Source organism: Thamnophis sirtalis, unplaced genomic scaffold (genome assembly GCF_051295495.1).
Source record: "Thamnophis sirtalis isolate CommonGarterSnake01/CBP01778 unplaced genomic scaffold, rThaSir2_p1.2 scaffold_12, whole genome shotgun sequence".
Classification (NCBI taxonomy): domain Eukaryota; kingdom Metazoa; phylum Chordata; class Lepidosauria; order Squamata; family Natricidae; genus Thamnophis; species Thamnophis sirtalis.
The window spans coordinates 60,522,160-60,549,216 of NW_028261392.1; the positions used below are offsets into that span (position 1 = coordinate 60,522,160).

Below are 27,057 nucleotides of genomic sequence, written 5' to 3' on the forward strand. Positions count from 1 at the left end.
TGGTTTACCAAAACATGCTGGGGGAAAAAAAACCAGTATGGAATTTACAGACAGGCAAGTACAAAGTTATTCACTTAGAACAAAGGGCTCAAAGTCATTTCGTCACGGCAGTGTCATCGAGAATTTCCCCCCCTTCGCTAAACCAGGCGTAGTTGTGGCCAGCACGTGATGCATCCAGCCCACGGGCCAGGAGTTTGACAGCCCTGACTTAGAAGAAGGAAAATGAAAATGCAAGGGAAGAAGGATGAGGGAATGATAAGCGTATTTGTGAAAATGTTCTCAGAATTGTCATCGATTGCAAACCAATTTGCTAATATGTGTACAAGAATGACATTGAATAGGGAATATGGCAGAGGTGGGTTCCTACCAGTTCGCACCTATTCGGTAGAACTGGTTCGTCAAATCTACCGAACCGGTTAGAAGAGGCTCCACCAGTGGACCCGGAAAGCAGGCCACACCTACAGAAGAGGGTCCAAAATGTTTTGAAACGCACCACTGGTCCTTGGATATGATTATTCTACACTATCATGCTCATATTTATAAAACTCAGGGCCTCTGTGAAAGGTAAGGATGACTACTGCGTTTGTGGTGCAATCAGAACATTGCGTGTGTTGAAGTTGTTTTAACGCAAACCAAAGATGCCTTTTAAAAAACAAGTTTACATCATATTCTTATGCATGCCAGTGCTGCGTGTGAGGTAATTTAAGGCGGTTCTGACAAGTGTCGTCGGCATCTTCATATCCAGTCACATGGGCGGCAAGCCACTCCCATCCGGTCACATGGGCAGCAAGCCATTCCCACAAAAGAGGCCACACCCACAGAGTAGGTTCGAACAATTTTTGAAGCCCACCACTGGAATATGTATAGCTGTAGGAATTTTGATTTACATTTCAGATCCTTCTTTTAATACTGGGTTTCCTTTTGCAGTTTCCATTCGTTGTATCCAATTTCAAATCATAACACTAGGCGGATCTGTGGCTCTATGTATTTGTGGATGATCCTTAGTTTGGCCTCAACAGGTGGAGGCATGCTTTCCCAAAATACCGTTAGACTTCCTTTTATGCTGCTCTTGTATCTTCTTTGGTTTCAACTACAGTCCCAGCTGCCTTGTCTATTTTTAGGAGAAGTGTGCAATATGGAGTGGAAAAATTTTCTACTGTCCCTCTCTAAGGTGTAATAAATCTGACAGATGTAAAACGATAGCATGTTTCTTTACATATTACCCTTCTCTCCGTCACTATTAGTACCCTCTGATACATGTATTTCACTTTTCCTGGCTGTGAGTCACTTGTATGTAAGCTTGTAACAGTTCATTAAAACAGATTTAAAATGGACACTGATACCATCTGAGTTTGCTTCCAGCAGGTAAAACCTTTAATGTGTTTTACTACAGTATTTTGTTTTTTTATATTTAAAAAAAATGTTTGCAAAAAGAAATTGCTTTGTTTTTCCTGGCTATGTGTTCCGTGATCTTTTTTTTTCTTAATTCTTATACCTCGGTTTCATGTTTTAATTTTTAAAAAATCTAAAATATCAATGAAAGGATTTCTATGGCTACCTCATGGAGTGGCTTTAAAGAGGGAAACTGAAAAGAAAATTATAGTGATTTTAAGTAAGTTGTTGAATTAAATTTAAAACTGCTGCTAGTGAAGATGTTAAAACCAAGAATACAAACCATAGCTGGACATGGAATATTTAATAGTATAAATGCTATTTTATAAATCTGATTTAAACAAAAAAAAAACAGTAAGGAGGAATCTAGAATGTATATGCTTTTAATAGTGGTATATATGCATATGACTTGTGTAGAGTACCACTTTTTCTTTTTTTTAATAAAAATCATTTTGATGTAATTTTATTAAAATCCAATGTGTATTTTGTGACAGGCCAATCATGTGGAAATTTGAATATATACATATACAGGTGAAACTCAAAAAATTAGAATATCGTGCAAAAGTTCATTGATTTCAGTAATGCAACTTAAAAGATGAAACTAATATATGGGATAAGACTCATTACATGCAAAGCAAGATAGTTCAAGCCGTGATTTGTCATAATTGTGATGATTATGGCTTACAGCTCATGAAAACCCCAAATCCACAATCTCAGAAAATTAGAATATTACATGCAATCAATAAAACAAGGATTGTACATAGAACAATATCGGACCTCTGAAAAGTATAAGCATGGATATGTACTCAGTACTTGGTTTGGGCCCCTTTTGCAGCAATTACTGCCTCAATGCGGCGTGGCATGGAAGCTATCAGCCTGTGGCACTGCTGAGGTGTTATGGAAGACCAGGATGCTTCAATAGCGGCCTTCAGCTCTTCTGCATTGTTCGGTCTCATGTCTCTCATCTTTCTCTTGGCAATGCCCCATAGATTCTCTTTGGGGTTCAGGTCAGGCGAGTTTGCTGGCCAATCAAGCACAGTAATCCCACGGTCATTGAACCAGGTTTTGGTGCTTTTGGCAGTGTGGGGCAGCTGGAAAAGGAAGTCAGCATCCCCATAAAGCTCGTCTGCAGAAGGAAGCATGAAATGCTCCAAAATCTCCTGGTAGATGGCTGCGTTGACCCTGGACTTAATGAAGCACAGTGGACCAACACCAGCAGATGACATGGCTCCCCAAATCAACACAGACTGTGGAAACTTCACACCGGACTTCAAGCATCTTGCAGTGTGTGCCTCTCCATTCTTCCTCCATACTCTGGGTCCTTGGTTTCCAAATGAGATGCAAAAGTTGCTCTCATCAGAAAAGAGGACTTTGGACCACTGAGCAACAGACCAGGTCTGTTTTTCTTTAGCCCAGGTAAGACGCTTCTGATGTTGTTTGTTGTTCAGGAGCAGCTTGACAAGAGGAATATGACATTTGAAGGCCATGCCCAGGATCTATCTCTGTGTGGTGGCTTTTGATGCACTGACTCCAGCCTCAGTCCACTCCTTGTGAAAGTCCCCAACACTTTTGAATGGCCTTTTCCTGACAATCCTCTCTAGGCTGTGGTCATCCCTGCTGTTTGTGCACCTTTTTCTTCCACACTTTTCCCTTCCACATAACTTTCTATTAATGTGCTTTGATACAGCATTTTGGGAACATCCAACTTCTTTTGCAATGACCTTTTGAGGCTTTCCCTCGTTATGGAGGGTGTCAATGATGGTTTTCTGCACAACTGTCAGGTCAGCAGTCTTTCCCATGATTGTGATTCCTACTAAACCAGACTGAGAGACCATTTAAAGGCTCAGGAACCCTTTGCAGGTGTTATGGCTTAATTAGCTGATTAGAGTGGGACACTTTGAGCCTAGAATATTGCACCTTTTCACAATATTCTAATTTTCTGGGATTGTGGATTTGGGGTTTTCATGAGCTGTAAGCCATAATCATTGCAATTATGACAATTCACGGCTTGAACTATCTTCTTTTGCATGTAATGAGTCGATCTCATATATTAGTTTCATCTTTTAAGTTGCATTACTGGAATAAATGAACTTTTGCACAATATTCTAATTTTTCGAGTTTCACCTGTACATGTAGATGTAGATGTAGATGTAGATGTAGAGGTGGTTATATATACACATACACATACACATACACATACACATATACATATACATATATCAGTGGTGGATTGCAGGCGGTACGCCCTGGTATGGGTGTACCAGAGCCTGGCCGGAGCACTGGGTACCGCTCCGGTACGCTGCTCCGGAGAGCCCACCTGCCTGGCTGTGCTCCTTACTGGTGTTTAAAGTTTTCAGCGCTTACACTTATGTGCACATCACGTACAGCACCTGCATGACACTCTGCGAGCAGCTGGAACATCGCAGAGGCTAGCGGAGGCATCGCTGGATGGTAAGATGCATGCGCACGGACACTGCACACATCCACGACACCGGGCCCGTTACAACCGTACCGGTTGGAACGGGATCCGGAACCCACCATACACACACACATGTATGTATGTGTATGTATGTATATATGTGTATGTGTATATGTATATATATATATATGTGTATATATGTCTATGTGTATATATGTGTATGTGTATCAGGGGTGGGTTTCAACCGGTTCGTGGCGGTCCCCGCGAACTGGTTGGTTCGGCGAACCCGGAAGTAAGTAACTTCCGGGAACGGCGAAGGGCGCACCCGCCCGCCCTCGCTCCTTACCCGGTTTTGACGAGTTCTGCGCTTCCACGCATGCGCAGGATGCATACAGCGCCTGCGCGATCCTCCAGGAGCAGCTGGAGCATCGCACAGACGCTAGTATGCATGCGTGCGCTGCGCCCGTGCACGAGGACGCCGCTGGCCCCGTTCCAACCAAACCGGTTGGAACGGGGCAAGAAACCCACCCCTGATGTGTATGTATGTATGTATGTGCATGTATGTATGTATGCATTTATTCTCCTGTTCGTTTGTCCTATGTATGTTGCAGGGCAGATTTTGCATGGTATTTCGTAGATTCCTTGGTTTTCTAGCTGGATTTTGTTTTGGGGGTTTCTTAAGATGTTGGCTATTTTTTGGTCAGTGTTGAAGGCTGTCTTGATATTGTGTTTGTGGAGAATTTTGCTGATTTTATCAGTGGTGCCTTTGATGTAAGGGAGGAGGGCGATGCTCTTGTCCTGTTCTGTGTCTTGGTTTTGGGTGGGAGTCTCCCTTTGGATTAGGTTGGTAATTGTTTTTCTTCAGAATCCATTGGAGATCTTCAGCCAATGTCTTAAGAAACCCCAAAGACAAAATCCAGCTAGGAAACCAAATAGTCTATGAAATACCATGCAAAATCTGGCCTGCAACATACATAGGACAAACAAACAGGAGAATAAATGCACGCATCGCAGAACACAAGAACGGAGTCAAAAAAAAAGAGAAAAAAATCCTCCCTTTTCCAGCACCTTAATTAATTTTGAAGGAACCAAAATAATCTCCCAAACTGAACACTTCAACAAGAGAATAATTATGGAAGCTATCGAAATAGAGAAACACCCCCACAACATGAATAAACGTGACGATACCTCCCGCCTACCAGACATCTGGAAACCAGCCCTAGTCAACAAACGAGCCCCACCCACCACCCAGGCCGTTACAACACGAAACAACAATGGACCCACAGCCAGCACCAATCAGCACCAATCTACCAATCATGATACAGCCACACATCCAATCAATCCACTTACTGAAACAAAGCCAGCACTCCACACACACACACCAAGATTTATAGAAAGACAGCAGCTCCGCCCACGCTTTAAGCCAAAAACACCAGTCTGAAGATGGCGAGTGAGACCTCGCCGAAACGTTGCCAAGACAATCTCAATAAATACATGGGAAAAGACCCGAATACAATAAGACCAGCATACCTACACCTGTGAAAATCTACGAAAACACACAAACACACACACACACACAATTATATTGCTATTAGTTAACTGTTAGTGACAACATTCTCCCATATAATGCTACAACATGATTTGTTTGTCAGATTTGGTTTGTATCACATAAAATTAACCATTTATAATTAGTGTGGCTTGTTAGCCCAGCCAATTGTGATTTGGTCAATGGGCTAACAGTTAAGTTAGGGTTTAATAGGATATGCAGAATGTTGTGGCAAACCAAAGTTTAATTATTGTAATAGAATCTTGGTTTCATGCACTCAGTTTCCCTCCTTACCTCACTGGTTTGCACAAATTATAATTTGTCAATAATTTTGAGCTGGGAAGATGATGAATGAATCTTGGCTATTGCTTGCTCAATAAAAAATGGAGGGAATTGGAGCATGTAAAGCATGTAAAGAAAGAAACACTTAGCACTAGTTCATTCAAAGTCTGTATAAATCTGTTCGCAGTTAGTATATTATACTATATTGAACACAGGGAAGCAATCATCTATTGGAAATTCCTGCATTTTAATGACTGTTAAGAAAAACCTTGAATTTAAGAGTGGCTAGATTTTTCAAGTATTTTAAGAAATGGGCCTGGAAAGTTGAGTACATCATCCTTCCCCCCCCCCTTTATTCCTTTGGGGGGGGGTAGAAATAGTGTAAGTTAAAACCTTATCCTTATGATTTGTAAGAGCCACTTTACACTTGACTCCCATCCGGTCACATGGGTGGCAAGCCACTCCCACAAAGGAGGCCACACCCACAGAGTAGGTTCCAATGATTTTTGAAACCCACCACTGGAGCAAGGTGAGAAAATTCAATTGCAACAGCAGTGAACTGAAAGTCCATTTTGAAGACAGATCATCCTAGAGAAAGTCTATTTATCTAATCGCTAAAAGCTGACATTTCTTTGATGGCACCTAAACAATCAATTTCTTTTAAACTGCTGTGTGGATGTTAAAGCTTTTTGTGACTAAGAATTTCTGCTTCTGTTTGTTACATGGCTTTATATGTAACATACACATTTGCACATCCTCACAACAGCAAAAAATACGATGAAAAATATAAAATATGGGAGGATGAATTATTGTATTATCGATGTGCATTTTATTACCTCAGTTGCCTCTTGAAAGTCCAGTTGCCTCTTGATAAAGCATCTTTGGTATAACTTTAGTACTTAGTACAGTGTGTGACCAAAATTTGGTATATGCTGACACTCCCCCAAAAATACTGAGGATGTTTTGTTCTGTTTATAAGTGAATATTGGTAATTGTGTGTTGTGACAGACTCCTTCAGCTTCAATGGTATGAAAGGGAGCATGCAAAAGCATTAATGTTTAGCACCTGTCTAGATCTTCTTTCCCTGGATTCATACGGTTGCTCACCACAGCATATTTCTGGTACATGACATATTTGTTTAAGGAGCTAAAGGCTGGCTCTATGTGACCACATATACACTGTACATCTCAAAGCAACTTTTATATTAGAATCTTAGGTGGTATACAGCCCTGTTGTACACGAATGTCATTGTGTATCCAGTTTTCACATATGCCTTGTTTAAAAAGTTTTCAAATATCAGTTCAAGGTCATACCTGAACTACTTTAGACTTATATGGTAGAACAGGGCTGTCAAACCCGCGGGCCACGGGCCAGATGTGGGATACGCTGGCCACATCTATGCCCGGTTTAGCCAAGGGGAAAAAAGTCCTGATACGTTAACGTGGTGTTGCCGTGACGACACGAGTTTAACACCCCTGTGGTAGAATGTTAGAAAGAAGGCAATATTAATGGCAGTTATTTCGATTTTATGTTACATTCTAGATATAGTATATATTTAAATATCATTGTGTGAATGTTTTACTGTTTAATTTTATGTATATATTTAAAGTCACGTTTAAATATATACCTTTCACCCTGGCCTGGCTGATAAGGAATCGAGCTCTGTAGCTCAATGGTTAACACATCTGCCTAAGAGGCAATAGAGCACAGGTTCGATTCCCAGCAAGGGTATGGCTAGCTGATAAGAGCTAAATAGCTTGAAATAGATCTATACTAGTCTCCCTTTATTTATTTATCAGCACAAATATAACAAATGTAACAAAAAGGCAACAGTAAAAAAAAAAAAATGGGTTTCTGTCTGGATGGTCTCTTGTGACGAGCCGAAGGACAGAGAATGGAAGTATGATCTTCCTCCCATATTTAGGCATACCAGGGGTTGTGACTTTATATATATATACACACACATATATATATACATACATACACACACACACACACACACACACACACACACACACACACACACACACTATATATATAGAGTCACAACCCCTGGTAAGCCCCAATTATGGGAGGAAGCTAACTGCTTCCATCATCTGTCAATCGGCTCGTCACAAGAGTCCATCACGACAGAAACCCAATATTTTTACTGTTGCCTTTGTTATATTTGTGTTTTTTTATTTGTGCTTAAGACATTTGCCTAAGAAGCAATACAGCACAGGTTCGAATCCCAGTAAGGGTATGGCTAGCTGATGAGAGCTAAATAGCTTGAAATAGATCTATACTAGTCTCCCTTTATTTATTTATCAGCACAAATAAAAAAACACAAATATAACAAAGGCAACAGTAAAAATATTGGGTTTCTGTTGTGATGGACTCTTGTGACGAGCCGATTGACAGATGATGGAAGCAGTTAGCTTCCTCCCATAATTGGGGCTTACCAGGGGTTGTGACTCTAAATATATACCTTCTTCCCTGGCTTCAGCTGATAAGGAGGAGACCTGTGGCTTAATGGCTAAGACATTTGCCTAAGAAACAATACAGCACAGGTTCGAATCCCAGTAAGGGTATGGCTAGCTGATGAGAGCTAAATAGCTTGAAATAGATCTATACTTTATTTATTTATCAGCACAAATAAAAAAACATATATATACATACATACATACATACATACATACATACATACATACATACATACATACATACATACATATATATATATATATATATATATATATATATATATATATATATATAATTTTAAAATTGTAAGCTGTCCAGAGTTACTTGGTTGAGTTTTCCTTGGCTATAGAAATTGAATAAATAAACTAACAAAGTCATGTAAATATGTTTGGTTTTTGCGTTATGTATTGTATGAACTCAGTTTTTGGTTTTGGTTTATATATCATGGCTTGTAGCTTAGTTAGTGTAATGTATGTATTCAGATACATCAGCATACAACAGTTTAACTTCTGCATGCCATTATCTATAATTTTTACTTCTCAAATTTCATTTTATTTTACCGAGGGACACAATAATGTAGAGGACATAGGCAACAAGGAGCTACAAAATGCTAATGGAGTAACTTTAATTGCAAAGGATAGAAACTGGAAATGATTGATTTCCGTCTCGCTTGCTACTAAATCATTTTCTTTTGAAAAGTAAGAGAGAGCTCATGCATGTCTAGTTTAAATGTAAGTGAAGAATAACATCCAGGAGGTCCCAGTATGAGGAGAAAAGGGGTCTCAAGACCAGGACATTGATCTTCATCTTAATATTTTCCCATCAAGCTCTGTGATATTTTAGGCTGGTCAATGATCTACTTCACGTATCTTCTAAGTTTTTTCACCATGGCTCTTTAAATAAAATACAATTGGTCATGTTTGGATTAGCCATTAGCCATAATTTATAATGGCTGGATTAGAGCCGAGGTGGCGCAGTGGTTAAATGCAGCACTGCAGGCTACTTCAGCTGACTGCAGTTCTGCAGTTCGGCTGTTCAAATCTCACCGGCTCAGGGCTGACTCAGCCTTCCATCCTTCCGAGGTGGGTAAAATGAGGACCCGGATTGTTGTTGGGGGCAATATGCTGACTCTGTAAACCGCTTAGAGAGGGCTGAAAGCCCTATGAAGCGGTATATAAGTCTAACTGCTATTGCTATTGCTATAATACCCAATATTAAGCCATCATTGGGAGGTGGGGGTGGGTGGGTTGCAGAATATTCAGCCAAAACAACTTTATTATGTAAATTCAGCCTGAGTTGTGAAGCTAGGCGTTTGCCTTAAGGGAATTTCATGTTGCTTACTACTGAGTAAAATATTAATAGATTAATACCTTGCACCACAATTTAATGTGGAGATAATGTTGCCACAGCCATTCCTACCATAAATCTCTGAATTCTGTGATATTTTAGAGGCATATATTGGCTTAATTACAATTCTCATTTTAAAAACAACAATTCTAATTACATTTTACAAAAAAAAACAGGTTTCAAAAGATTCAGTAGAACTTTTTTTTAATCGAAGAGTTGATCATCATGTTCTACCACTTTTATAGCAATCCCTATTCCGAGATGCATCCCACTGATCCAGTGGTGGGTTTCAAAAATTGTTCGAACCTACTCTGTGGGGTGTGGCCTCCTTTGTGGGAGTGGCTTGCCACCCATGTGACCAGATGGGAGTGGCTTGCCACCCATGTGACCGGATGGGAGTGGCTTGCCGCCCATGTGACCGGATATGAAGATGCCGACGACACTTGTCAGAACCGCCTTAGATTACCTCACACACAGCACTGGCATGCATAAGAATAGGATGTAAACTTGTTTTTTAAAAGGCATCTTTGGTTTGCATTAAAACAACTTCAACACACGCAATGTTCTGATTGCACCACAAATGCAGTAGGCATCCTTCCCTTTCACAGAGGCACTGAGTTTTATAAATATGAGCATGATAGTGTAGAATAATCATATCCAAGGACCAGCGGTGGGTTTCAAAAAAAGTTTGGAACCTCTTCTGTAGGTGTGGCCTGCTTTCCGGGTCCACTGGTGGAACCTCTTCTAACCGGTTCGGTAGATTTGACGAACCGGTTCTACCGAATAGGTGCAAACCGGTAGGAACCCACCTCTGCATCTTTCAAAGGAAGCTCAAGAAGATACATTTGGATGGAACGAGGCGTTTCTTTCAGTGAATCTTTAATATCCCCTTGCTTTCATCTATAAATCAATTTTTTTTTATTATAATTTTTTTTAATTTATTTTCAAAACAAACATACAACTCCTCCTTCTTTACATATTGTAGAAAGTGTATCAGCTGGTTACCAAAGGCTTTTGTGCATCTCTTCCACCGTCATCAAATATAATTCATATTAATTCAAATATCTTAACTCAAATATTTACTATCTTAACATCATCATACCTCCACTTTTATTTGACTACAGTTATTTAAACATCCTTCATCCTTAAATATACCAAGATTCAATACATAACCACATACTGGCATTTCATTTACTTATTTGTAAAATCCTCCATTAACATTAAGTCCTCATATCCTATTTTACCTAAACATCCATAATATTTAATACCCAAATTTTCTAATCCTCCATGTATATAATTTATTATCATTATCTTTTCTTTATTTAACCATAGGACCCAGACTGTGGGGGCAAGTTGCTGACTCAATTTGCTAAAAAATTTGTAAACCGCTTAGAGAGGGCTGAAAGTCTAATAAATAAATAAATAAAATAAATAACTATATCCTATATCAGTGTTTCTCAACCTTGGCAACTTGAAGATGTCTGGACTTGAAGTCCCAGAATTCCCCAGCCAGCGAATGCTGGCTGGGGAATTCTGGGACTTGAACTCCAGACATCTTCAAGTTGCCAAGGTTGAGAAACACTGTCTTATATCATATCATTTCCCCCCTATTAGTTAAAACTTAACTGTATATAGCTTTGTTTTTTATATTATAATTATTATTGTTATTAATAATCTTTATATATAGTCCATAAATCAATTTAATAGGCTTTCTTCTCCGCAGTTCATATGTCTGTCTATTTAGCGAGGGGGGCGGGGCGGGGCAGAGATGGGCGGAGCTGGCTGGGGAATTCTGGGACTTGAAGTCCAGACATCTTCAAGTTGCCAAGGTTGAGAAACACTGTCCTATATCATATCATTTCCCCCTTATTAGTTAAAACTTAACTGTATATAGTTTTGGTTTTTTATTATAATTATTATTGTTATTAATATGGACTATATTTATATATAGTCCATAAATCAATTTAATAGGCTTTCTTCCCCGCAGTTCATATGTCTGTCTATTTAGCGAGGGGGGCGGGGCGGGGTAGAGATGGGCGGAGCTGGCTGGGGAATTCTGGGACTTGAAGTCCAGACATCTTCAAGTTGCCAAGGTTGAGAAACACTGTCCTATATCATATCATTTTCCCCCTATTAGTTAAAACTTAACTGTATATAGTTTTGTTTTTTTATTATAATTATTATTGTTATTAATAATCTTTATATATAGTCCATAAATCAATTTAATAGGCTTTCTTCCCCGCAGTTCATATGTCTGTCTATTTAGCGAGGGGGGCGGGGCGGGGCAGAGATGGGCGGAGCTGGCTGGGGAATTCTGGGACTTGAAGTCCAGACATCTTCAAGTTGCCAAGGTTGAGAAACACTGTCCTATATCATATCATTTTCCCCCTATTAGTTAAAACTTAACTGTATATAGTTTTGTTTTTTATATTATAATTATTATTGTTATTAATAATATTTATATATATAGTCCATAAATCAATTTAATAGGCTTTCCTCCCCGCAGTTCATATGTCTGTCTATTTAGCGAGGGGGGCGGGGTGGGGTTAGAGATGGGCGGAGCTGGCTGGGGAATTCTGGGACTTGAAGTCCAGACATCTTCAAGTTGCCAAGGTTGAGAAACACTGTCCTATATCATATCATTTCCCCCTTATTAGTTAAAACTTAACTGTATATAATTTTGTTTTTATATTATAATTATTATTGTTATTAATAATATTTATATATATAGTCCATACATCAATTTAATAGGCTTTCCACCCCGAAGTTCATATGTCTATTTAGCGAGGGGGGCGGGGTTAGAGATGGGCGGAGCATCCGGCTCTGCCACACTCAAAGATGACCGGAGCCTCCCAGAGACCAAACCTCGTCGACAGCCGTATATGGGAGGTCTATGACTTCTTCTCGAGGACATCTCGCGAGATTCCCAGCCGCAAGCTCCCGCCCTACCGCGCGCCGCTCTTGGTATTCCGAAGCTCCCGCCCCGGCGGTTCTAAGTCGGTTGAACTGAGCGGTAATGGCGGCGGGCTGTTAAACGGCTCCTTGGAAGGGAGAGAGGAGTATTGGGCTCCTCGCTTCGCCGCAGCTCTCGATCCCCCCCCGAAAGGTTTGAGGGAATGAGCCGACAACCCCTGTCGCCGCCAGGAAGGAGGAGGAAGGAACGGAAGCGGCGATAGACGAGGTGAGGCGGCTCTCCCGGCGGTGGGGCTGAAACCCAATTGAGGGGCTTGAGGGGGGGGAAAGCGAGAGGAACTTGACAGGGTTTCGGCTTTCGGCTCCTGTTTTCTCCTAGCCTGTTTCGGAGTTTTGTTACCTCTGGTTCGGCTTTTTCTTTTCTTTTCCGCCGCCCCCTTTTTTTTTCTGCGCTCCGTTCCCTCTGCAGTTCGGCCTGGATTGTCAACCGCTTCTTCCTGATTTAAAGGGAGGAAGCTCCGGTTGTTGAGATCCCCCCGAATTAGGGAAGAGACACACGCCCTTTTCTACCTCTTGTTTCAGGTCATTTGTACTGAAGGAATCCCAGAAGGAGCTAAATTTATTTGGACGGCCAGGAAAAAATCCCGAGCTTTTTTTACATTGTATGGAGATATAGAGAGATATGGGGGGGGGGGGAGAAATGAGTTATTCAGAAAGAAGGAGTGGTTCTGATAATTTTTATTATTTACAAGAACTAGCTTGAAATACGGATACTTACTTATTTTCATGCCTTCCCATCAGTACTAGTGGCACAAACTCGTATGCAAAATAACACAAGTGGCCAGGTCAGGTTTTTCTCCCCAAGGAATTTACTTTTTATTGCGTTTTAGTCTGTTTCAGACTATCTATCTATCTATCTATCTATCTATCTAGATTAGATAGATAGATAGATAGATAGATAGATAGATAGATAGATAGATAGATAGATAGATAGATAGATAGATAGATAGATAGATAGATGATAGATAGATAGATATGATAGATAGATATGATAGATAGATAGATAGATAGATATGATAGATAGATAGATAGATAGATATGTTTTATTTGTGCTGATAAATAAATAAAGGGAGACTTTATCAGCACAAATAATTATCAGCACTTTATCAGCACAAATAAAACACAAATATAACAAAGGCAACAGTAAAAATATTGGGTTTCTGTCGTGATGGTCTCTTGTGACGAGCCGATTGACAGAGAATGGAAGCAGTTAGCTTCCTCCCATAATTGGGGCTTACCAGGGGTTGTGACTATATATATATATAGATGATAGATAGATAGATAGATAGATAGATAGATAGATAGATAGATAGATAGATAGATAGATAGATAGATGATAGATAGATAGATAGATAGATAGATAGATAGAGATATAGATACATACATATATACATACATACATACATACATACATACATACATATGTTTTTTTTATTTGTGCTGATAAATAAATAAAGGGGGACTAGTATAGATCTATTTCAAGCTATTTAGCTCTCATCAGCTAGCCATACCCTTACTGGGATTTGAACCTGGGCTATATTACATACTAGGCAGACTTCTTAGCCATTAGGTCACAGGCTCTTATCCGTTATCAGCGAAGCCAGGGTGAAAGGTATCTATTAGATTTTTATACTCTTGTGACGAGCTGATTGACAGATGATGGAAGCAGTTAGCTTCCTCCCATAGTTGGAGCTTACCAGGGGTTGTAAAAATCTAATATATATATATATATTACAGGCTCCAGGTAGCCCCTTGACCTATGACCACAATTGGCCCCAAAATTTCTGTTGCTTTCTGTGAGACAGTTGCAGTTTGCCTCGTTTTATACAACCTGCCTTGCCGCACATCGCTAAGTGAACCGCTTCAGTTGTTAAGTCAGGAACAGTTTTGAAGGGAATCCGCCTTCCCAATTGCTTGGGACTTTGCTTTCTGTGAGCGTACTCGGGGAAAGAAGGAAGGATGTTTCCCCATGCCCCATAGGACGGGCAGCCCTGTTGGGAGGTAGCAGGTGATATCTGTTTTTGCATGCTGTGTTTGAACGTTGTAATTGTCTTGCTTTAGCTGTTTGTAGACCTATTGTCCATGTTTCATGCCATTGGAGCAGTGAATTTGGTACAATTTTAACGTGGTACAAAAAGTTACCTGTTTGTATGTGTTCAATTGGCTAATGTATTTTATTGGATGATTGTTCAAAAGCCATTTGGAAATCAATATTATCTGTTGTATCAGACTGCCAGCGCATCTTTATTTCTCTCAGAAAATTATAAACGGTTGGGGAGAAAGTACCCCATGTAGAATTGATGTTAACAGAATATAATGAGGAACATTACCCAGATGCATAGTGTTAATTTGCAGAAAGCTGTAAACTAGCCAAATATAAGAATCATTAATAAAATGTATTTCCAAACGTGGCTATGGCTCTGGATTTGCTGAAAATTAAAAGGTATAATCCAAGCAAGACTCAGTCTCATCTCTAATTTGCAATATCAACAAGTAGATGGCATTGTAGGACTATCATAAGGCACTGTCAGTCATCATTTCCTCATTCTCCTGTAGTATCAATATAATACTCCACAGTAATATTGAATAATTTTTAAAGTTTTAGAAGGAACAATTAAGGTTTTCATTTTAAAAAAATTATAAACTCCTGGTTTTATGACTGGCTGTTCTTTAATGACTGAAAATGTTTTTGTTTAAAAAAAAGTTAAAATGAAGTTTTTATAGAGAGCCCACTCTGAGGAAAGAATAAGTTCAGCAGAAACAGTATTAACAGATTCTACATTTACAAAATGAATCATGACTTTTTAAAAAATTCTTGTCTATCAGTACTGTATTTCATATTAGTTTTGACTGCAATACGCTGTACTGCTTTTGATGATGGAAGCTGGTTTGATTGTTCAAATTTCACCTTAACATTTTGAGTTAAATTTCTGCTGTTAAGTTAACCTGGGATTTCTTTGAAAGTGAAAAATGGGAACTTGGTCAGCGCCAAGGAAATATTGCATCATTCAGTAGACTTAGACTTAGAATAACTTTATTGTCACTTTGAATGTACATTAATTGGCATACATTAAAATGAAATTATGTTGCATACAGCTCTCAAAGGGTCACTAATCTTCATTATCTAATTTTTCTCCCTGTTTAGCAGTTGGAGAACATAGTAGGGATAATCTCTGGACAGTGATCTGGATTCCAGAGCTGGGAAAAATCGGTAATGTTTCGATATAGCATTTTAAAAAATCACGGATCTATACAGTAGAGTACCTTAGGTCTGAAATATCATCTGGTATTCATACAAAACATTTTGGACACCTGGAAATCCCATATGTAATTGGTACCACTATGGTCATATGTGTTCCAAACCAGTAGTTGCATGCAAGGTGCCTGGTAGAGTATACAGTATTCCCCACTTAGCCATTTTTTGGTTATGCATGAAATGAACACAGCCTTAGATTTATTGACTTCCTTTAATGTGATATATGTTACCAGTAGTAATGCTTCTCTGGATTCTGTGAAAGAAAAATAGGACAATCTTTGCAGGAAAAGAATTAGTTTGACATTTATCACTCAAGTTTTATATCAGGACTCAAAACAGAGACAAAGTAAAACCAATGCATTTCAATATCCCAATATAACTTATGGCAGATCTGAAACTGACTTGTTCAGAAAAATAGAACTTTAAAAGCACTATTAAGTAAGAAATACACCAATACATAAACCATGCTTGTTAGACTCTTTCCGGATCTGTAATGAGCAATCTAACTGAACTTGCTGGAAAGATTGTATTTACTTGCATTGATTATCCCTGGCTGCTTTCTTTTTTCATTGTCTCGTTTTTTTAATAAGCATTCCTTCTTTCATAAGCCAAAGCTAAATTTTCTGGATAATCTATACATTATTTCCTAAAGTATTTCTATCTGTTATTTTTATTTAGCATGGCTTCTCTACTATCCACCCTGAGGACACACACACATATATTTCTAAATTGATAAGATGTATACAATAGTACAGTGCTTGCAAACTCAAAAATATAGTTTAATAGTAATGTATGATGTTAGTAAAAATGGGGTAAGACTGGACTTTGTTTGCAAGTAAGTCCAAAATGTGCCAAAATTGACTTGTACTCTAGCAAGTGATGTTGTATATAGCAAATACACTGTGTGTGCAATTACTAGGCAAGTGTGTATTTTGACCATATCATCATTTTATGCATATTTTCCACCTCCAAGCTATATAAACTTGAATGCTTAGTGGATATAAACATATCAGGTGATGTGTATTTGTGTAATGAGGATGGTGTGGCCTAAGGAAATCAATAACTTATATCAAGGTATGCATAATCATTAGACAGCTTCTTTTCCTCAGGCAAAATGAGCCAAAAAAGAGATTTAACTGACTCTGAAATGTCAAACATTGTAAAAAGTCTTTCCGAGGGATGTAGCACTCTAGAAATTGCTAAGATATTGGGGTGTGATCACCCAACCATTAAATATTTTGTTGCAAATAGTCAACAGGGTCACAAGAAATGTGTTGAGAAAAAAAAGACACAAATGAACTGTTAAATATTTGAGAAGAATCAAACGTGAAGCTACCAGGGACCCATTATTCTCCAATGCTGTCATGTTCCAGAACTGCAATCTGCCTGGAGTGCTCAGAAGTACATGGTGTTCAGTGCTCAGAGACATGGCCAAGGTAAGGAAGGCTGAAACCTGACCATCACTGAACAAGACACATAAGTAGAAACTGCAAGTCTGGGCCACAAAATACCTGAAAGCAGATTTTTCAAAGGTTTTATGAACTGATGAGATGAGAGTGACTCTTGACGGACCAGATTGCTGGCTGTGGCTGGATCAGTAATGGGTACTGAGCTTCACTTCGACTCAGATGCCAGCAAGGTGGAGGTGGAGTACTGGTATGGGCTGGTATTTAAAGATGAGCTAGTTGGACTTTTTGGGTTGGAGATGGACTCACAATCAATTCCCAAACCCACTGCCACATTTTAGAAGACACTTTCTTCAAGCAATGGTACAGGAAAAAGTCTGCATCTTTTAAGAAGACCCTGATTTTTATGCAGGACAATACTATCACATGCATTGAAATACTCCACCTTGTGGCTAGCCAGTAACAGCCTTAAAGATGAAAGAATAATGACATGGACCTCTTCCCCACCTGACCTAAACCCTCTTGAGAAATTGTGGGCTCTTCTTAAATGGGGGATTTACAGTTAAATAAATAAATACACCTCTCTGGACAATGTCTGGGAGGCTGTGGTTGCTGCTGCACAAAAAGTTGATCGTTAACAGATCAAAAAACTGACAGACTCCATGAATGGAAGGCTTATGACTGTTATTGAAGAGCAGCTGTATTGGTCACTGGTTGTTTTTTTAATGTCAGAAATGTTTATTTGTAAATTTTGAGTTGTTTGTTTATTATTCTCACTTTAACAGATGAAAATAAATGAGTGAGATGGAAACATTTTCATTTTTCATTTAGTTGCTTAATAATTCTGCACACTAATGGTTGCCCAATAATTGTGCACACATATTAGATATTCCCCTAAGAAAACCAAAACCTCACTTTTACTTTCTTAAATATTCAAGCTTGATGTTTATTAACATTTTGGATTGACTGAGAGTACTGTAGTTGTTCAATAATAAAATTAAACCTCAAAAATTCAACTTGCCCAATAATTGTGTATGTGAGATAGACATCTGACAGCCTGTACCCACAGGCCAATGAAAATTAAAATTAAATAAACATTGTACAGCAGTCACTTCTCAAATCTATTATGAGTTTACAACTTACAACAGTTTGTTTAGTAACCATTCAAAGTTACAATGTCTCTGAAAAAAGTGACATAACATTTTTCACATGACCATTGCAGCATCCCCCATGGTGACATCATCAAAATTCAAATGCTTGGCAACTGACTCATATTGTTGACAATTGCAGTGTTCCAACATCATGTGATCCCCTTTTGCAATTCTCTGACAAGCTAAATCAATGGGGAAGACAGATTCACTTATAATACCCGTTACTAACTTAATAACTGTAGTGATTCATTTAACAACTGTGGCAAGAAAAGTCATAAAATGGGGCAAAAATGTTTCACTTAGCAATAGAAATTCTGGACTCAATTGTGGTCATAAATTGAGGACTGTCTGTATACTGTGAAGACAGATTGATTTCCTAAAACCTAATCTACCATTTCTGTCTGATACCATTAATATACATAAGGAAGTGAAGATTCAGGTTTGATTAAGGATGAAAGGACCAACATGTCTGAAAGCATGAATTGGTATGGAATATTGAAAAAACACGTTAGGTAACTTGAATAGATGGGTTTGAACCAGATGAGAGAATACAGAAAATGTCTGGACTATTTAGAGACCTAAGCATGAATGACATGGTGATAGTTTATTGAGGATCTGTTTTGGAAAAATGTCTGTTTTAAACTCTGCCTTATTCATATTATACATGGCAATGGAATAATTCTAAAACTAATGTGATTTTTTATGATGAAATATTAGAATATATGTAGTTGTCCTTTAACAACTGCCCTGTTTAGCAACCATTTCTGATTATAACAGTTCTGAAAAAATAAATTTAGGACTGTCCTCACATTTGCAGCCATTGCAGTGTCCCATGGTCACATGATCAGTATTTGCGTACTTTATAGCCAGCTTCCAACAAGCAGAGGATCAATGGAGTCAGTGGAGAATCCAGCTGTAAAATTGCAAGTCACGATCATGTGTTGTTTCACTTAACAACCATATTAGTTAATAATTGAGTTGCTGATTCCACTTGAGTTTGTTAAGCAAGTAATTTCTGAAATATACAAGGGTGAGTGTTTCTAAATGTGGAACAGATTATTATTTAGTAATAGATCTTGGGGGGGGGGAGAAATGAAAGTGAAGAAGAAAAATGAAATGAAGAGTAGAATGAAATGAGATTGACAGTAGGAATATGTATGAAAAAATATTGGAATGAACAAAAAGTAAAGAAAGTTTGGAATCTATATTGAACAAAGTAAAATGAGTTATGTTATGGAATACCACAGAAATGGGGGAAATTATGGTAATGTGAAGTATGAAAAAGTATTTTTAGTGGAAAAATGATGTAAAAAAGCTGCAGGTGAGAAAATGCAAATAGAAGAATACAGGTAGTTGTCAATTGAGCCCAAATTTTGTATGTTGCTAGGGATATGGATATACAGTGGGGCAAAAAAGTATTTAGTCAGCCACCAATTGTGCAAGTTCTCCCACTTAAAAAGATGAGAGAGGCCTGTAATTGACATCATAAGTAGACCTCAACTATGAGAGACAAAATGAGAAAAATCCAGACAATCACATTGTCTGATTTGGAAAGAATTTTTTTGCAAATTATAGTGGAAAATAAGTATTTCGTCACCTACAAACAAGCACGATTTCTGGCTCTCACAGACCTGTAACTTTTTCTTTAAGAAGCTCCTCTGTCCTCCACTCATTACCTGTATTAATGGCACCTGTTTGAACTTGTAAGCAGTATAAAAGACACCTGTCCACAACCTCAAACAGTCACACTCCAAACTCCACTATGGTGAAGACCAAAGAGCTGTCAAAGGACACCAGAAATAAAATTGTAGACCTGTACCAGGCTGGGAAGACTGAATCCGCAATAGGCAAGCAGCTTGGTGTGAAGAAATCAACTGTGGGAGCAATAATTAGAAAAGGGAAGACATACAAGACCACTGATAATCTCCCTCGATCTGGGACTCCATGCAAGATCTCACCCTGTGGGGTCAAAATGATCACAAGAACGGTGAGGAAAAATCCCAGAACCACACGGGGGGACCTAGTGAATGACCTGCAGAGAGCTGGGACCAATGTAACAAAGGCTACCATCAGTAACACATTATGCCGCCAGGAACTCAGATCCTGCAGTGCCAGATGTGTCCCCCTGCTTAAGCCAGTACATATCCGGGTGCATCTGAAGTTTGCTAGAGAGCATTTGGATGATCCAGAAGAGGATTGGGAGAATGTCATATGGTCAGATAAAACCAAAGTAGAACTGTTTGGTAGAAACACAACTTGTCCTGTTTGGAGGAGAGAGAAGGCTGAGTTGCATCCAAAGAACACCATACCTACTGTGAAGCACGGGGGTGGCAACATCATGCTTTGGGGGTGTTTCTCTGCAAAGGGACCAGGATGACTTATCCGTGTACAGGAAAGAATGAATGGGGCCATGTATCGTGAGATTTTGAGTGCAAACCTCCTTCCATCAGCAAAGGCATTGAAGATGAAACTTGGCTGGGTCTTTCAGCATGACAATGATCCCAAACTCACTGCCTGGGCAACGAAGGAGTGGCTTCGTAAGAAGCATTTCAAGGTCCTGGAGTGGCCTAGCCAGTCTCCAGATCTCAACCTCATAGAAAACCTTTGGAGGGAGTTGAAAGTCCGTGTTGCCCAGCGACAGCCCCAAAACATCACTGCTCTAGAGGAGATCTGCATGGAGGAATGGGCCAACATACCAGCAACAGTGTGTGTCAACCTTGTGAAGACTTACAGACAACATTTGATCTCTGTCATTGCCAACAAAGGATATATAACAAAGTATTGAGATGAACTTTTGATATTGACCAAATACTTATTTTCCACCATAATTTTCAAAAAAATTCTTTCCAAATCAGACAATGTGATTTTCTGGGTTTGTTTTCTCATTTTGTCTCTCATAGTTGAGGTCTACCTATGATGTCAATTATAGGCCTCTCTCATCTTTTTAAGTGGGGGCTGGCTAAATACATTTTGCCCCACTGTATATAGAACAGATTGTTTCATGTGGTTTATTAAAACTAAGATACGTATGTTTCAGAAGCATTAATTCAGATAGAAAACAAAATATGATTGTTCCAAGCAGGGATAAGAAAATTCCAAGGTTCAGTAGGAAAAAGTAGATGGATAATGCCTATGATGTCAATTACAGGCCTCTCTCATCTTTTTTAGTGGGAGAACTTGCACAATTGGTGGCTGACTAAATCCTTTTTTGCCCCTATGTGCATACTTTTGTATGTTGATGAAAGTGTGTTGACCCTAATGATTTTCAGCAAATGTTAGCTAGGTTGTATGATGCATCAAAGATGGATTTGAACATTAAGGTTTTGAACACTAAGATACTCTTACAGGAATTGCAGAGTAAATGGTTGCCAAATGAATAAGTAGGTTAATTTGTGAACTTTGCTATGCGATTACTAAAGATGGGAAAGTAGATGAGGAAATTTTGAGATGCAAATACTGATGAAAAAGTATGAGTACTATGCTATCTGTTGCAAATAATGAATGTTGATTAAAATAAATGAAATAGCTTCTTATGTACAGCTCAGCTATGTGGAAGTGAGAGTGACATATCAAGAGAAATATGGGAGAACAAAGCTTGGCTACTTTAAGCTGTTGTAGACAAGTACCAGGTTTACCTTACTGAACTTTCCAGAGTTCCTTTGAAATTGCACAGCCTGTATATATACAGTATTCCACAGCATTGTTTTTGATGCGTAGAAGACAGTAAGCAGACATAATCACTCCAAAGGGAGGGAATTGGTTAGGAGGCAATTAAAAATGATAAATGTGAATCTACTGCTGTCTCTTTCCTGTTACTCTTACTGGCGCTCATGTGATTTCTCTCTTAGTGACTGTTTTACTTAACAGTGGAGTTGCCAGTCCCAATTAGAGTCATCAAGCAAGGAAAAAAAACCTGTTAGGACAAAATCTACATTAAAAAGTTTCAGGCAATTTTAAAAGACCCCAACAAACACAGTATTTTTTAGCATATTATAATTAATGTGCTTACAAATACTTTGTTTCGTGCATAATTTGCATCTGCAAACCAGGGTGAATAAAAAATCAATGATTTTTTAAATATATATATATATATATAAAATGAATTTTAAAAATTTAAATCAGATTTTTTTTATTTTTATAAAATTTATTTTAATAAAATGCTTTTGGAGTAAAAATCTAACTAAAGATAGTTTTCTACTTAAGATACATTAATAATTTAATTTATTTAGCATGAAATGGAGCTTAGTTATGTAGCATGAGGCTGTATATTCTGCAATATTTACATTTTTGGTAAACTCATTCAACGAATCAAATTCTGCAAGCTGAGATAACATGCACTGCATTGATGCATTCACACAATTTCATAGTAACCATGAGATAAATAATAAAACAGAGTTCAGGAATACTGTTTTATCCCATTGTTTTGCAAATCAATGTATGTACAATGTAAGTACACTACAAACTGTATGGTTGTTTGAAGAGAAATGCATCTGTGCCACCATGCTCTAAGTGTGAGGAGAAAGAGCAAGCAGTAAAAATGAAAGTGAAACCCTCTAAGCCCTTTAAGTAGCTTATAAATATAATTTTAAAGAGCACCTGTCATTTCAGATCCATCATGGCAGTGCCTGTTAATGGGTTTCCACTGCCGCTTCACCAGCCGTCCCATTAAAGTGAATGGGACTGTCGGTGAGTCAGCAGTGGGTCAGAGAAGGAGCCACTGTGGGACAGAGATGACAGTTGCCCTTTAAAAATTATGATTTAAATCGAGTTGATTTAAATTAAGCCTTTTTACTAGTGATTTAAATCATGATTTAAATCGCAATTTAAATCGACTTGATTTAAATCAAATTGACCTCCTGCAAACTACTGTACTTTATGGAGTATAAGACACACTCCACCCCCCCCACCCCCCCGAAGGAGGGTGGAAATGTTGGTGCTCAATGAATACAGCCATTTTTGGCCTCCAGAAACCCCACCCCGCACATCCGGTTTTTGGCAAAAAACGGCGTGCAGAAGGTTTGGGAGGCATGCAGAGTGCTCCTAGGGTCTGGGGAGGGCAAAAACGCAATGCATGGGAGGTTGGGGAGGTGAAAAAAATGCCTGCTTTTTGCTAAAATGGTCCTGTTTTTCACAAAACTGGTGTTTTTGCCCTCCCGAACCCTCAGGAGCACTGCAGGTTTCCCAAACCCTCCGTGCACCCCATTTTTGTCCTCCCAAACTCCCCAGGAGTGCCTCTCCCCAGCCCTCAGGACCACTCTGCACACCTCCCAAACCCTCTGTGTACCCTGTTTTTGCAACAAACAGGCCCATTTTTGGCTTTCAAAGCCCCCAGGGGTGCCGTTTTTGCTCTCCCCAGCTCCCAAGAGTACTTTGCAAATCTCTCAAACCCTCTGCACAGGCCAGTTTTGTAAAAAATGCACCCATTTCTTGCCTCCCAAGCCTCCCACGTTACATGGTTTTGCCCTCCCCAGACCCTAGGCGCACTCTGCACCCCTCCCAAACCCTCTGCGTGCTCCGTTTTTATGAAAATCAGGACATGCAGAAGGTTTGGAAGGCCTACCAGAGAGCTCCTGGGAGCTGGGGTGGGCAAAAACGTTTTGTTTCTTGTTTACGCCTTCGAAATCTTGGTGCGTCTTATACTCTAGTGCCTGTTATAATCTGAAAAATACGGTATCTTCCTCTTCTTTCGCTCTACTTTTCCTCTTCCCCACCTCAGTCTAAATCATATATAAATCTAGCCCAGTGATGGTGACCCTTTTAGGCTCAGCGTATCACAAATTTAGAAGATGCCTAACTTCGGTCTGCTAGTATGATGACACACACACACACACACACACACACACACACACACACACTTCTCTGTCTCCTTCCATCAAGGCCACCCTGAACAGTGACATTCAGCACTCATTCAAAACATGGTGTCACCTTTGACACATGTGTCAGATATTTACCATCACAGCCATGCTATACATCAGATGAAGTGAGCTGCAGCAATGAAATAACATTTGCTAGTTGGAAAAGGTGCTACCAAACTCCTGCTGATTCTTGAGTGCAGAAATCTCCTTTGCCTCCCGAGACAGGGATTATGCAAAGAATGTTATTGTTTCCAGGCAAAACTTTAAAAAGTCCTCCGTGAGTGATATTCCAGATGACTTAATATATCCATGAAATGTTTTGGTAACAGAATGAACTCTTTTGCCATTGTCATCTTCCAAGATGCTTAAAAAAAAACAAAAAACTTTGCAATATATTTTGCAGACCTGGGATTCTACTATCCAAACTAGAACCAGATCTTCTAGGCTTCACAAATCAGATCAGTTTAGTCAGAAGCTTCAGAATACAGTCTAGTCTAAAAGCATGTTATAGCATTTTAGTTTACACTGTTCTGAAAATGCGATACAGCCCATTGTTTTGAAGTCTGATTCTGAAGACTTAGAGGGCTAGGGTTAGTAAAACAGCACAGCTTAAAAGGACGATTGCTACATGAACTGGAGGCTGTGAGTTCAGGTTTCAGAGTAACTTATGAAAGAGTCAAGTTTTATGTGGGCTAGGTCTGCTGGCAGTTCCACACTGGGAATCCCAGTATATATAGATTTTCCTTCCCTGTTTTGAGTGAGCTCTCTGTCAGATTTCTCACCCGTTGGTCAGTTCTCTAAGATATGTCACTGTCCTCTCTCATCCGGATTGATTCTTCTGTTTCGTGTGCTTCCGCAGGGTAGAAAATTTGCCTTTCTGGCTTTCTTTGCCCTTGTTATGTTGTTCTAGTTGTGCCTTTTTTGTAAATTCTGTGACCTCCTCCAATACATCTGTTGGAAGAAGTGATTTCAGCTCTTGAAGTTTGTGTTCCACTCTCTTTCAAAACGTCAATTGTAAAATTAATCTGTCTTATTATTTCATTGAGAAGAGAGACCAGATTACCTTAAACAGTCCCATTTGTTTCTTAGAGCCCAGTTTTTCATACAATCAGTAATTGGAGCAGCACTCGTAAAAGGCACAAAAGTCTGCTGAATGGCTACTCTGCAATTCTGCCCTAGTTTGTGGCTGATCGTGTATCTAAAGCTCAGATGGACACACTTTCTTCCGTAACATTCATTTAGTGACTGTTCGAAGTTACAATGACACTGAAAAAAGTGATGTTAAAGTGACTTATCCCACCCTCTTTTAAACAAATGGTTCATTATATACGAAGGTAGTATTTTTCTTCTAAAGTATATAATTTTGTATATTATAATTTTTATTTATCAGTTTATAATATGTCTTAATGTTTAAAGAAGTTTAAAAATGCTTACGGTAACATTTTAAAAATATAATTAAATTGTTTTTAAAAGGTTGGTTAATGGCAGAATTATTATAAGTGAGCCTTCACGTAAGCAACATAATTTTGGATGCAGGGTAAAAAGTGAACAATAAATATAATTGGGTTAGTACAATTGAAAATTGTACATAGTGAATCTGTTGAATTTGACTTGAAGTAAAATATTTTATCAGGTTCAGGTTTAGCTTTCTGTGCTAATAAAATTCAAAATAGTATTGATAACTTACAAGGTATGTGTATGTATTTCTGTTCCACATTTCAGAGAGCATTTATCTTTATATTGTAGGTGAAGCAACAGAATGTGTAGCAAAAAAGCAAGTGAATTTCCTTTACACAATCCCAAGTTCTCTCAAAACAGGAATTCCATCAGAGGTACGAATTAATTTAATTTTTATCTCACTTGGTGCAAAGAATTTTACCTGACTTTCTAAATTTTAACAGAACAGAACAGAGATTTATGTTAAACTGAAACGATATCCGTTGGCAAGAATGATCAGATAATAAGGTCTGCTTTTCTTATTCCTTAACTTCTACTAGCATTGAGCCAAGGTGGCGCAGTGGTTAAATGCAGCACTGCAGGCTACTGCTAGATCAGCAGGTCAGCGGTTCAAAATCTCACCGGCTCAGGGTTGACTCAGCCTTCCATCCTTCCGAGGTGGGTAAAATGAGGACCCAGATTGTTGGGGGCAATATGCTGACTCTCTGTAAACCGCTTAGAGAGGCCTGAAAGGCCTATGAAGCGGTATATAAGTCTACTGCTATTGCTATTGCTATTGCTAGCAAACACTTTGGTTTCTATTTGCAAATTTGTAAGTGAAAGCTAAATAGTAAAAAATAGTAATCAACCTGAATCACTGGAGGATGAAGGCCTCTTCAATGACAGTTATTTATAGACAAAAATCTGAGAACAATGGTCCAGTGCAGGCTAGTAGATAAATACCTACCAGCCTGCACTGGACCACTGTTGTCAGATTTTGGTTTAAGATTTCCTAGTTTAAGATTCAAGTTCACCCAAATGACTTCCATACTGAAAAGGAGACTAGAACCTGGGTCTCTGCTCCTAGTTCCTAATTCAACCTCTTAGCCACACCATACTTGTTAAAGCCTAAATTAAGGGGTGCTAAATTTGCAATTAAAATTAAAATTGCTACAAGTAGTCAACATAACTTAATGGAAGATGCATATTTGAAAAAAAAGGTCAGAATTGTAAAATAATCGTCTACAGAAACTTTTTAAAAATACACAAATATGAGTATTTTTACTGTTTTCTAAGCCAATGCTTTCACAATTTTAAGGTTGACATATTGCTAACATATGTTACCTAATCAAACATTATTTTAATGCTCTTATACACTAGGCATCATACAGTATCGTTTGCCCCAGGTAATTTCAAAGTTCTGCATCATCTGATAGCTTCCATGTAAAAATCTGCTGATTGAAGGTGGCTGACTCTATAGATTAGGTTTACAAATTGTAATAACTCAGAAAGCATGGCTGACATTTTATG

General features: G+C 38.7%; 1 protein-coding gene across 1 annotated transcript in view; it reads left to right on the forward strand.

Annotated features, from left to right (window-relative positions):
• Positions 1–12,372: 12,372 nt before the first annotated feature.
• CEP350 (centrosomal protein 350) overlaps positions 12,373–27,057 on the forward strand; it is an 80,709-nt gene continuing 66,024 nt past the window's right edge. Inside the window, exons 1-2 of the mRNA XM_087726863.1 lie at positions 12,373–12,630; positions 25,837–25,922. Coding sequence (XP_087582989.1) covers positions 25,850–25,922 — 73 coding nt within the window. The 5' untranslated portion in view covers positions 12,373–12,630; positions 25,837–25,849. The remainder of the gene's footprint in view (positions 12,631–25,836; positions 25,923–27,057) is intronic.